The 14531-nt window shown below is 28.4% G+C and overlaps 1 protein-coding gene across 2 annotated transcripts in view; it reads right to left on the reverse strand.

Annotated features, from left to right (window-relative positions):
• Positions 1 to 192: 192 nt before the first annotated feature.
• LOC111618628 (pikachurin-like) overlaps positions 193 to 14531 on the reverse strand; it is a 68518-nt gene continuing 54179 nt past the window's right edge. Inside the window, exons 6-14 of one of the 2 annotated variants that reach the window (XM_023360182.1) lie at positions 12932 to 13121; positions 10217 to 10342; positions 7808 to 8045; positions 6544 to 6772; positions 5642 to 5822; positions 3639 to 3717; positions 1576 to 1806; positions 1238 to 1341; positions 193 to 1166 (exon numbers count right to left, since the gene is read on the reverse strand). In XM_023360182.1, the coding sequence (XP_023215950.1) occupies positions 1018 to 1166; positions 1238 to 1341; positions 1576 to 1806; positions 3639 to 3717; positions 5642 to 5822; positions 6544 to 6772; positions 7808 to 8045; positions 10217 to 10342; positions 12932 to 13121 (1527 nt within the window). In that variant the 3' untranslated portion in view covers positions 193 to 1017. The remainder of the gene's footprint in view (positions 1167 to 1237; positions 1342 to 1575; positions 1807 to 3638; positions 3718 to 5641; positions 5823 to 6543; positions 6773 to 7807; positions 8046 to 10216; positions 10343 to 12931; positions 13122 to 14531) is intronic. The other variant, XM_023360183.1, reaches the window with a different exon arrangement.

Here is a 14531-nt window from a genome sequence, read left to right on the forward strand (position 1 = left end):
ATAAGAATTTATTATTTTTATAACATGTTTTCATATTGATTTGATTTATAAATATATTCTGCATCTTGAAGGAAATTATATTTAATAAAAATAATATTGAACTATATTACAAAACTTTTTTGGTATATATTGATGATTTTTTGATTTTTATTTATTTTATTTTTTAATTATAGGAAAAATTATTACTATTATTATTTATTTAGATATTTTAACTGCATAACTTTTATAATAAACAGGCAAAGTAAATCTTATTTACAAATTCAAAATTTTGGATCCTGGTTTTTTTATAGCATAGCTCTTCTAAATAGTAAAGTTGAAAAAATGACATATTTATCCATTGCAAGAAGTTAATTAAAGTTTGTTGGAAAGATATCATTTATGCAAAATTCTCTTCTCTCATCATATTTTATGAAATTTCTTAAAATGACTAGTTTTATCTAATTTTAAATAAAATTTTAGTAATTATCACACACAAACGTTATGCTATCAAAAGTGTATTCAAACTCTTTTATGTTAGAAATGTGTTTATAATGAATATTGCATAAATCGTACAGAAAACTTCCGTCGACATTTATACGGGATATTGTTAGAGAATGGGGAAATGAGACATAGTACTTCTAACCTTATTTTTTTTCCGATAGAAGCATAAAAAAGGCACTAAACACAATGCACAGGAACAACAAACCGAAATGTAAGCTTATCAAATGTTTCATAGCACGAACATACTTTGCGACACTTTGTTTAAAAACGTTCGCAGGAAGTGTTCTCCGCCATCCTCGTAATGAACGACGTGATGTGTCAAGTGGAATGTTGTTCTCGGACATTCTTTCAGTGCTGACATCTGGAGAAAAAGATGGTTCGACGTTTACGTTCGCCAAGACTCTTCTGCGGTAACATCAATTTCAAAAAAAGCATACATAGTAATGTGCAGTATGCAGGATGCTTCTGTCTTGGCACAGATAATTGTATTTCTGTTGTGCAAAATACAGGGTTTTTTGTTTTGTTTCCTGTCTGTCTCTACAGGCATTGCTGAATGTTGATCCCACTTGTTGCATGGATGATTAAATGGACGTGATAGTCTGTGGACAGGGTAAAGTTAGCCAAACATCCAACCATTCCAATTTTGTAATGATTTTGGCTCAGGTGTACAATATCCTCCATCCCTCCTAAATTAATGCATATAGTTTTAGTTTTGAATGTAAAAAATTATAAGATGCAAATTAAAATCATAAATTACCCAAATATAAACCATTGTTGACATTAAGTTGATGTAAAGGACCAGGAGATTTTCCTATTATTGCAGGACTGTTATCAATGATCAATGAACCTTCTTGATTATGCCTACAAAAAAAAATACAATTATTAGAATAAATGAATTTTATTACATTAAAAGAATATTTGACTGGTTTAAGCTTGTTGAGCACATATTATAATTTTAAGAGAATATAAAAGTTTGCCTTTTTAAAAGCATAAATTATGTACCAATATTCAAAAAATGCAGTTTAATATAGAGTATAAGTTTACTGTGAAATTCTTTAATTCATACTAAGCATAAATGAGTAACTAAATTCAGACCTGATGGCGTGTAAACTGTGCCATTTTCCATCATCCACTTTGGTGGAATTTTGAACAATGGTGACTTCTCCTGAACCCAAATTGTACTGGAAGTACAAATAACTGTCTCTTATACCCAGAGTAAGAAAATCACTGGAAGCAGTCATGTGATTTTTTCCAGCCCATAAAATGAGACCAGTCTGTGCAAAACTTCTAAATTTTAATTTGATGTCCACTTTATTACCACGAATTCTATAAAAATTGAGAATTTAATCATTAAAAATAACATGTTGAATTCAATTTTATAATCATTTATTATTAAACTAAATGCTATTGCTAAGAGCTATTATTTTGTACAGACAAAAAAATATTACTATAATTATGGTAAACAAGTAGATAAAATTGTCAAGGTTAATATACTGAATAGCAAATGTGCTTTGAGATCAACTATAATCTGATGTTACTGCATAATTCAAGATGTTTTGGATATATGCATATATTCTAGTCTACAACCAAGAAAACTTGATTGATGAGTCATTCCACTTATCTATAATTATTATTCTTTTTAAAGTAATGCACTTAAGATCAAATATTTCATCATTGCTTAAAGCAATTATTCAAATTAACTTTCTGAAAACAAAATGATGAAATTTTGAATGAAGATAAAAAAAGAAGTATAATAGATCTCCACTTACAATGTAATTGGTTCCTGAAACCGTTGAAAGACAGCAGTGAAAAAGTAAATTAATTTCCAAATGGGTTTGGTGACATAAGTTGAGACTATTTTGAAATACAGTTTGAACTATTTATTCAGAATTTTAGTGTAGCATTATAAATTTATGATGATAAATATGGATTGCATACAACTATAATAGACAACTTATAAACTGGAAAAGTGGAAGTCACAAAGGAGTACTCTATTAAAAAGAGCAACATCTATTTCAAACAAGAATTGATTCTAGAGATGGAACTTTCACAATGATATTCAAACAACCATCAACTATGTTTAAAAAGCTATATAGTGAGATAAATCCACAAATAGTTGATAAATCTTGCTTTTGCCACAATATTTGAATATTTGAGAATCACAAAGAAGGAAAAAAATTGACTAAAGTACTTCAATGAATTTTCTCAGTTATAATGAGTTCATCATATATTAGTTTTAAATTTAATTAAGTTGGACAAATAATTGAGAAAGAAAAAAATGTTTGAGAATTTCAAGATGCCAAACATGTCAATTTTTATTTAGTGTGTAACTGATATAAAAATTGCATATGTTGTAGGAAACAGGTAAACATCCAAACCTCTCATAATTATATTAAGCAGGGCAGAAACTTTTTAAAAAACTTCCACATAGTGGTTATGGAATGTTGATATTCAGCAGATTTAAAGTCCAACTCCATAAGGAAAAATATATGCTGCCTGCTGAAAGCCTATGAAAATTCCCTTGTGGCCCTCATCCAGAAAAGGTTGCCTTTCACTGATTTAAAGTAATTATAGACTACACACATCATGGTGTACATGTTACAATTTTACATAAGGGATTTAGGCATCCACAAATTTTGATATCCATGGATACTGAGGGACTACTATATATATATAAAACATTCATAATTAGTAAAAAAATAAACACATTGACTTTTTTGGCACATTAAAGTGGCATTCAACAAGAGACAACTATCACAGTTGCTAGAAAAGAATTGCAATGGCTTATATGAATACAAAGAGAAAACAGGTTATAAAAGAAGCTTTAATAACTATAATTACCTGATAGGTATTAGAATGTATGGGAAAACATTTTCTTTTGATAAGAAATGTGCAAAAGAATAAAATATGTTTTAAAATGTGAATTAATGTTTCAGATGAACAAATTAACAGCTGATAAATTATCTTATGAGAGCAGCTGGATGTTCTTGGTGTAATAAATGCACTCACAGTGCATTTGTTAGGACCTGGACCATTCAAAATTGTTGCCATTTTTGGATTTAGGTTCATAAATAGTGACAATTCTGAATGCTTTGAAATGATTGAATTGTCCTCACCATTGTCAATTATATAAATTTATTTTTTGAAGTTACTCTCACCTCTTCATGATGCCATCATCAATGTAATGTAGATAACTAGCTCCAGTAAACATTGGTTCTGCAATAATTTCAGTTCCTTCTATTTAAAATAAAAGATAAAAGGAAAATAAGTAGAAAATTTTCAATAAAAAGTTTTTTAAAAATTTAATTAATTTAAAATTTACTTCATAAAAATGCATTAAACAAAATATAGTTTCAATGCTGATTCATCAGACCTACAGTGAGTTGTCATGTGCTATATACTATGTAATTGTTGTAAATCAGCAAAATTGAGATCAATTCTATATTTTGTGTTGTAATAATTACTAAAGATTTATTTTTTCTCCTTTTACTGGTTGTTATGTATACATAAGAGAAAGTATGTTTTAAATTTAAAGTGTTTGAACGTTCTGTCGTTTTTAATGTTAAGTTAAAAATACGTTCGAATTTCATTGCATCTGAAGATGGCCTATCATAGGTCGAAAACGTTAATGTTTGTGTAATAAATGTTCTCAGCATCAGGTGTTTGATGATTTGTTAAATATTTAAAGAGCCGAGTAGGATATTTGGTTAGAAAGTATGGGAATCGTGTCAAGTTTGATCCTCAGTCTTTTAATTTGGGTAATTGTTTATTATCTAGAGGATGCCACTTTCTTGCAGCTTGCTGTATATGTTTTATTGAATAAACAATAAAGAATTGGCCAGATGACTGCTTAACATAGTTTGTCCATCACCCTGAAGATCTCTGTTTATTGTAGATGAATCTAGAGTGGATTCAAACACAATGTACTTTAAAAGTAATATGGGTTGATCATCATTCCTTTTTCTTCACTTAAGCTTATGCAATTCATTATGAGTAAGACTATTTATATAGGATTACACTTATTATAAATGGTCCAAGACATAATTTAGACCAATCAATAATCCATAGTGTGCTTCACTGATAAATCAATCTTTCACTCTAACCTAAAGAGAGCAATAGTTGGAATTACGTGATTAAGAGCATACATCGTGTTGGAAAGAATAAAATTAAAAATTTGGACTGAATATTGAATTACATCAAAAATATTTTTGTTATTCCAACATCAAACTATTTGGTATAAATATTGTTTCAAACCTGAAAATAGTCTCTCATTCATATTTAAAACATGACATTTTTGTACAAAATCATAAAAAATTCAGATCAATAATTAGGGCATTCATAACTAAGTAAAAATGAATCATGTAACCACACAGTTTTTGTTTTATTAACCAAAAAATTTGAGTGCACCAAAAATTTTTGCACAGCTGGAGCTACTAACCATAAAAAATAAATATAATATTTATTTACATTAGAATTTGCCATTTGCAATTAAGATATCAAAACTCAATAAATATAATTTAAAATATATACTTAATTTTGGAAAAAATTAATTCTATTCGTTTACAATGTCTCTCTGATATATTTTTCTTATTACTGTTGGGGCCAAATTAAAACATGGGCATATCATGCCATAGCTGAACTTTGCCTTCTTAGTAAGCTTCATCTTACTTATAGAGAACAAAAATATTAATAATGATATCTGAATACTGATGCTAAAGAAAGGGTTTCAAAAAGGCTTAAAACAGTCCTGATTATTAATTAAAGTGATAATTATAAAAATATAATTTTATTACAGTAAATATAAATGGCATCGCAAGTACAAATTGTTATTAAAGGAAAGAAATGACTTAAAATTCAATTCTTATTTCTTATTCCTTACTGTTAGTTGAGACAGTTCAATATTCAGTAATTTTACTTCACATACAATCCAAAACTGATAATCATATTTTTTTTTGCTGTCAATCTAATGACAGCTTATTAAATATTCCATTCCTAGTTTGCTGGATAGTAGATTAAAGTCTGTTACGCTAACATACGTATGAGCTATGAATGTTAATAGGACTGTCATGTAGATGGAAATGATTAATTTTGTTTCTTCTAAAACATAAATCCATTAATTTTATAATATTTATGCTATATTTTTCAAAATTAAGAAACGTACCTTTTTCACAATTAATTCCTGTATATCCTAACAGACAATGACAAGTGTAAAAGTCATGTTTTGGTTCACAGCTTCCACCATTGTGACAAGGACTGTTGACACAAGAATGTTCACAATTTCCAATATTCACACCAGAAAGAGCTTCTTCTAAAAGTTTGAGTGGTTTACTATTTATCACCAACTAGAATAAAAATACTACATTATTAAGAACTTTATTTTGTAAAGTTTTAATAAATAACTAAGAAAACAATTGTTTGGTAATGCTATAAGAAAATTCGTATGAAATTATAATAGGCATCATTGGATAGTTGGAAGGCCAGACGAGAGGCATTTGGTGCATTGACCAACTGCTCTGAAGAACACGAGCGTGTTCTGTTTTTAAAGTGCAATTACAAAATAATGCTTATGGACAATAGGCTGCTCTATAGATTTGGGGTATACAGTGTGGTGATAATGAAAAGGTTCTAATTTTGTTCTAGCAATATGCCATCATAGATTGTACACACAAAAATGTAATATTTTTCTTTAATTAACTTCTTTCAACCATTACAATAAATTAAAATAATCTGATATTTTTGAACTATTCCTCATTGTATTAAAATAAGAGCACTGCAATGGCTTAATAATGTAGAGAATATTTATTCAATAAAAATGTTTAAGACATACATCAATGACAACTGGTGACAAAGCCAACTAAAAGAGAGTTTTGATCTTAGAAATAAGTTTATCCTGAAAAATGAGACAAACCCTTGCTTTTGGCTCGAATTAAACAAATTGAAAATTGTCAAAAGATATTTTAACTTGAATATTAGCCCAAATTTGAATACTTAATAATAATTAGTTACAGAAATTATAGAAACAAACTGGTGAGTATTTATATAAATTAGAAAATAAATTCTTACTTTCTGAATGCAACCATTAAATGAAGTAGAAATAGCGGCTTTCCGAGCAGTGTCCTGAAAATCGGGAACTCCACCCACATAAAGATTAAGTGGTAAAGATAATTGGGTAAAAGCACCGGGAGACATTCCTTCTACATGAGCTTGTTTGTCGACTTCTAAAATTCCATCTCGGCCTGTTCTTGATATGAAAACTGTGTGCCACTCATTCATTGAAATTGGTTCTGAACTTCTATAATAAATAATTTGATAGTTATTTTTATAAAATTTAATATTTATGTTATTTATTTATATTATGTTATTGTTCTCATTTCAGCAATGTGCTAATGAGATAAAAAGTGAGTTTCATCTCCTTGTAAATGTTATGTTAATCAGAAACTGAAAAGGCAGACTAAAAATGTTCTTCCATTATTAGAAGAAAACTCAACTAAAGCCTATTCATACTTCATGAGAATGGAAAAGAGAAACATACATGCATCTTTGGTACCTGCATATCCAAGTCATAAAAACTGCATTTACTCTTGTTTTTTTAATTCAAGAAGAAGAGGGAATAAAAATTTTATAACCTTATAAAAGAAATTAAGGAAGATGATTGTGAAGTGCATTTTAAATATGTATGTAAAGATATCTGTTATATTTGAAATGATTAGAATTAGTATAGAAATTTCTTATGTAAACGACAAATTATAATTTATCAATCTTAAATCAATTTTATCAGGTTCTGTTTTAAAGGAAATAAAAAATTGTGGCTACCAAAAGTAGCATGTCTATCAACTTTATTTTACCAAGCAAAAGAGCAAGGAAGTATGATACTTGTAATGTGCAAAGTGTTGCACATGTTATTTTCTCTTCTCTTTTCCATTCTCAAAGTATGAACCTAAAATGAGAAAACTATAATTTGTTTTAGTAAAGAAACAATATTTTGCTGTTTCTGTGACTGAAAAGAATTCATTTAATGTCTTTTTAGTTCTCTTATGTAGTCCTCAGAGAAGAAAACCAATTAAAGAATTAAAATTCATTTAGTTTCAGCACATAAATAATTACACTATACATTTCAAGCATTTTAAGTACATTTATCTTCTAAAAATCCCTCTGATAATAAGCGTATGCACTTTAAATGCTTGACAATGTCTTCATTAATTCTTGAATATGTACTTTACATTTTTTTTTTTAAACAATAAAGCAGAATAATTATTATATTTTAGGATTAAAGAAAGCTTTAAAAAGATTTTTATATATAACTTATTAAAAATATTAATAAAATTACCTTATAATGGCAACTCCCGTACCCAAATCAAATCTCAGTTCTACAAATCCATTCACTAGATTGATTGAAATGAAATCGCCCGATCCATCCATCTTGTATCCATTGTAAAAGAGAACACCATTTGGAACGTATGGTTTAAATACAATGAGTACTTCAATAAATGACAACACAGTATTTGCGAGTCCCGGATACTGAAGGTAAGACGATCCATTGAATGAAGGAATGATGATGTCAACAGCTAAAAAATGTATTAATTAAAGATATTTATTTACGTAAATGTTTGACTCATTTTTTTTTTACTTTTTATTTTTGGAATATATAAACTGATAAACATCATATTTATATGAAATTCTCTGTTGATACTTCTAATAGTGGAAACAACATATGATAGCAAAAACGGTTCTGGGCATCGCTAGAACCAACAGAAACAGATTGATAAAATTTCGCTCTGTTTTTTTTTATCCGCGAAGATCAGATTCATTATTGCCCTTGACTGGTTTTTTAAAAATTCTTGTAATTAAAATCAAGAGATAGATTGGTTTATTAAATTTTACTCCTTATTGTAAAGCTTTAAATTTTTTACACAGAATATTGGGCAGTATCAATAAAAGATATTGATTAAGGATGTTAACAAGTACACAACTTGATTTTCAATTTTTATGGAGATAAATAGTTATACAGGCAAAAGGCTTTAAGATATGAGATGTAATTATTAGAACGTACCTTCTTTTATATATATATATAAATAATTTTTCTTATGGCAATATGATTTAACAGTAAATAACATAAGATTTTAGCAAATCAAATTGGAAAAGGTTTCTTTGGTAATAGTAGTGTATATGACTTTATTCTCCATATTTAAAATAATCTTTTTTTTTTTTTTATACAGCTTTTTATCTCTAATTTTTCTTTAATTTTAGATTTAGTTCCAAAATATTCTTGAAATAGAAACTATTAAATAATATATTTCCTTGTAAAACTAATATAATCCTTGTAACTATATAATGTCGTACTGAGATGGACAATAAGAAAGAAAAATACACCATTTCATATAATCAAAACAGAAGCTTTTACAACTAGTATAAATTAAAAGGAGTGGACTCCCACTTACAACTTGGATTTAACGGCAAATCTTTTTAATTTATAATTATAGCATTAAATTTCCATGAAAAATAATTTTTTTTTATTATTATACATTATTATATTTTTTACTTATTTAATCACCATTTATACCATATTTTCAATTACAGTATAAATTAAATATATATTAACTTCATCTCAGGTAAAGTTGTTCTGTAATGGCCTGGTGGCAAATTGTATTAAGATGTTACTAGTTTGATAGAGTATTGCTTCAAATCTTACTCTGAACACAAATCTGGCAAATACAAACATCAAACTGGAGATTGTTATTTGTGAATGTGGTCCTAAAGCTACTAGTGTGATGTCACGCATAAAAATGCAATAATTAAACAATTTTTTAAATTCTCTCAATTCATCATTTTAATCCATGAAAAATAATTTAAAATATTTGCACTTATCCAGGGCTGTCAAGAGGGGAGAGCTGGAGATTTTCCCCTAGTCCCAGAGAAAATGTAGGGGTCTAATTTTATAGGAGTAGGAACCCCACTAATGTTATTTTTACTACTAGAAAACAATCTTTAAGACTGCTTTTTATTAATAAAGAATCATTCTATGCAATACATTTGTTCAAAAAAAAAAAAAAAAGGACTAAATGGCCCACTATTCCAAGCTCCATACAAGCCATTCTTATGCCATTGGTAGAAGAAATCTTTTGACTATTGAAAAATGTTTTGTAAAACTAGATTCAACATTTACAGATATGTAAAGATCTGATCTACCAGTTGATGGAAGAAAAATTTATTTAAAAAAATGTTCCTTGTTGTTTTGGCAATTCAAAAGAAGTGGATCATATATAATAATAATATGGCATTCATACTACAGACTGTATATTATAGATCAGTGTTTCTCAACGGGGCGATATTGCCCCATGTGGGCATTTTTCCATGTTGAGGGGCGATTAGTAACAATTTATATTTTGTGGTGCAAAAAACAATTTTCTGGGTGATATAGTAAAGCATTATATTAAGAACAATAATGTATTTTATTCATTATATCGTACAATAAATAAACAAATAACATTATACTAGTCACTAGTCTATTCGATGCAGTACGAATTTGGCGTTAGCCTCGGCCCTGGGCATCGGAATTTTGAAGTGAAGGGGGCGATGATTTGTTAGAGGTTGAGAAACACTGTTATAGATGAATAGAAAATATATGATAAAGATTTTTTAAGGTTTAGGAATTATTAAATATTTTGAATGACCATTCAAGAAGTAACTCTGATTTTTAGTTAATAATCCACAGTAGAAGGTAAAAAATATTACTTACGTGTTTCACATTTTTCTCCAATGAAACCAATGGGACATAAACAGATTCCATGATCCGGACTAGCAGCAACACACTGTCCACCATTGTGACAAATAATTTGGCTACAGACATCAGCATTGCATTCCTCTGAAATACATACCATAATTGAAATTATTGAGTAGTAAACTATATACAGTGGGTGATCGGATAACGAACACTTTCGCGAAAGATTTTTATGTTCAGACAACGAACACATGATCGGATAACGAACATCCCACATAACAAACACAAGAAGAAGCGATGTAAAATAACGAATACCGATTGGACTTTCCTTGTCTTTGGGCAATAATTCGAAACTTTTTGGAGTGTGGGAGACGTCGACATCGATGCTCAAGCCGGTATATACCGATCGGATAGTATTCCTCCGAACTTTGAAACTCTCCTTTGTAATTCCAGCCTTTTATTTTTCTGACAAAATAATTCTTTTATGTATTCGCTGGACTGTCGGGTAGGCACTCGTTAAGTTTTGCATCTGTTTTTCTTTTCGAAAGGTGAGAGTATAATACCAAAGGTGGAGAGTGGGCAGAAGATGTCTAATGTTGCTGGGAAGTATGGCATGAACAGGTCTACAGTAGGCAGCAGTTCAATTTTATTTAAGAAAAATACTGTATAATCCAGAAAACTCAAGCAGCTAAAGAAGTAACAAAGATCAAATCTGAGAAATAAAGAACATCGAAGAGTTCATAATGGAACCCAAAACGGATCTGACGATAGAAGAACGCTAAGAACTCTTGAATGAAGAACACCAAGAAACTCGACGAGATATATTTTCTTCTGAAAAAGAGGATTAATGCCGATATCTGTTATTAAAGATCGTTTGAAGAAGTAGGAGGATGTCAGAACAATGGTCTTAGAATGGCATCTAAACCAGGTTGAGGCTTGGGGATTTCTACAATTGCAATGCTATTAATTACTTACGAAAAATCCTGAAGAAGAGGGAAAAGCAAGCGACATTAGACAGATTCTTTAACCATTTCAAACGAAAAAAAAACATGACTAATAAAAATGCAAGACTGTGTGTGTATGTATTTTTATTATTACATATAAATAAACGTAATAAGAAAGTATATATTTTTTATTTTTGGGGGTCTCCAGAACGAATTAATTAAATTCCCATAGAAACCTATGGTAAAACAATCGGTTAACGAACAATTCGGATAGCGAACAAAGTCTTGGAACGGATTATGTTCGTTAACCGATCACCCACTGTATACTTAATTAAAAGTTTCAAAAATTTATCTGAAGTTAATTCTTTCATACTCATTTTGAGTATTTCTTTTTTAAATTAAATTTCTCAATTTATGATAATTATTAGTATCATTATTTACAACGCTATTGTAGTTTATTTAAGGAGGAATTACTTCATGATTGTTAAAACTTTAAGTGAAAGTCAATTATTTTGAGTGTTCTAGTGAATTACAGGAAATAATGAATTAAGATGGAAACATAACTACCAATACTAAGAAGAACAAACTTAACTAACTTATTATCTGAATAAGGAGCTAAGCAAGAGGCTATTGATACATTTAATTTTGGAACCTAATGGATTGTGTCTTATATTAAAATTCAAAATGGAAATCATTAACAACGACAGAAAAATTAAACAAGTATAAATGAATATTTTGAAACAAGATTTGAGGTCATTTCTAATTTAGCTCAATTAACTTTGAATTTTTTCAGACACAGTATAGATTTATATTATATCCACAGAACCTATTAGAATATTATATCTTTTTATATATTAAAAACCAGAGACATGTTAGGCATTCTATTAATCATATTTTATGTATTGTTTTTGAAGTTACCATTGAAAGAGGATGGGCAACAAGTGTCAGTACTCTTATCACCAAGTGCTAGGTGAATTGTGGTATATAAGAAACCTGTTCTACCATAATTCATGCTTTCTCTTTGTGTAATGATGTTAGGTATAGGTGTATTGTAAGCAGCTGGTTCTTGTAATAAATTATTAAAACTCTTGCATGCCATTCTTTCTCTATTCTTCACACTCACACACACACACACACAATATACTATTCAAATTAATTATAATAAAATATACTGTCTAAAAAATTAGTGTTTTGTTGTTATGTTCCAGAAAATAAAATAAGCATATGTGGTATGTTTCTCTAATGCTAATTTAAGTGAAAAGAGAAAACAATTTTCAATTAATCAGTTTGGTATTGCATATGTTAATTTATTCAATAAATGATTTAAAGTATTATACAATATGTGGAAGAGAGTCAGCAAGGAGGAGATTCAAAAATGCATATCTGGATTTAGGTTTGATAAATAGTAAATATCAAATCAGTGTTAATATGCTCTAAACAAAATTTTATACAATCTGATACTGTATGTTGGTAAAATTTTCAATTTTATTTTTAAAATGTTTCTAACTTTGAAGTCTTAAGGAGTAACTATATTTCAAATATGTGACAGCTTAAATGAAATAATAGGTAATAGGATATCATAAATCCTTTTTAACTGTCATCCTCTAATAAATAAGCCAACCACTACTCTTTGTTATTTACCATCAATACAATATGTAAATGATTCTATTATTAAATTTACGATGATTATTTGCAGTTATGCTGCTGAATTCAGACATTTCAGAATGACAAACTAATAATTTAAAAATATAATTTTATATTAAAAATAATTGTTTAAAATAAAACTAACCTATATCAACTCCTTGAAGAGAATCACCTCTTTTAACTGGTCTAAAATCATAAATATGACTATTAATTTCCAAATTTCTTATGCAGCCTATGAAATTAGATGACGTAAGCAGTCGATCTTTCACTAAAGATATATTTGGTGATCCACCAAGATATAAATTCTGACGGAATGTTATTCTTGAGAAAAGCCCCTAAAACATGTCATTAAAAAGTTTTTAAATAAACATCCGCATATGTATAAAAAATATAAATAATTTTTGAATAACTATTATATATTTTAATTTAAAATATAAACTTAGTTATATTAAAGTAGTTACTTTTTAAGTTAAAAATGCAGTTTAAACTACTAACAATGTACTAATTATGATAAATTTGTTAAACCATAAATTTAAATTTTATTTTTTGTATATGGCTAATTATATTTATTACTTAGCAGGGCAATTGAGAGTTTGTATGGGGTCCAAGAATAGTGTAGTCCTCTTTTGCCTTTTTGTTTTCAAGAAATAAAATATGTAGAATGTTTATTAATAAATAGCAGTGTTAAAGATTTTATTTTTTATTAGTAAAAATAACATTAATTTACAAGGGGTTCTACCCTTGTATTAATTATTTTCTTGGACCCAGAGTAAATTTAAGAGCCCACAGTGGTTCTACACTGTGGGCTCTTAAATTTACTCTGGGTCCAAGAAAATATCCCCAAGTCCCTCTCTTGATGGCCCTGTTAATTAGTGTATATAACTATTTTGAAAATGATAATATTAATGTGATAGAATTTCGTTAATCCATCACCAATAAGACTGATCATGCTGAATTATTAAATTTTTCTATATTTTTTCAAAATACGATAAAGTTACGTGCAATATAAATGTTACAAACATTGCCATACATTTTGTACCAGCACATATTGAATGCTTTCACTTTGTTTACATATGCTTTTTAATCAGTCTGAAGATAATATAGTTCATGACTATATTATTTTATTAAGATTGATTAATGAACACTTTATTGCACAAAATCAACATATACAATGATTCATTTGCACATAACATTTATTTTTCAGATAAGTACTGTATTTCCACTTTTTTAAAGAGAATATTCTAATTATCAGTACTACTAAAACTGGATAAATTACAGTTCTTAAACAGTGTATTGAAAGGATTGTATCTTGTATTAAAAGTCTAATGGTCATTAATTATGCTGCCGGCAGATTAACACATATAGTGATGTGTTAATTTGCCAGCAGCATAATTAATGACCATCATATGACCTGTCAGCAGCTCTTGGTACTAATTATCAGGGGCTCCTGAACTCATATATGCAATTATTTCTATTTGGGGATACCTTAAGTTTATAATTCTTGCACATACTTATTTTGTTATCAGTGGGAGGAATAATTGCGAAGTATCCGAAATGCACGAAATAGCTTCATATTAATCTATAAGGGCTTATAAAAAGATTATTTGTGAGAAGTATGTGTTGAGCCAATCTTAAATATTACAAATTTTAGGTTTTGATTCATAGAAAATAACAAATAAAGAAGCTATTTTCAAAATATTTTACTGTATGAGTACATATTGACAAATTATGATCAGCATTTTTAT

The sequence above is a fragment of the Centruroides sculpturatus genome, unplaced genomic scaffold (genome assembly GCF_000671375.1).
Source record: "Centruroides sculpturatus isolate CEXI.00-Female unplaced genomic scaffold, Cexi_2.0 scaffold94, whole genome shotgun sequence".
Taxonomy (NCBI): Eukaryota; Metazoa; Arthropoda; class Arachnida; order Scorpiones; family Buthidae; genus Centruroides; species Centruroides sculpturatus.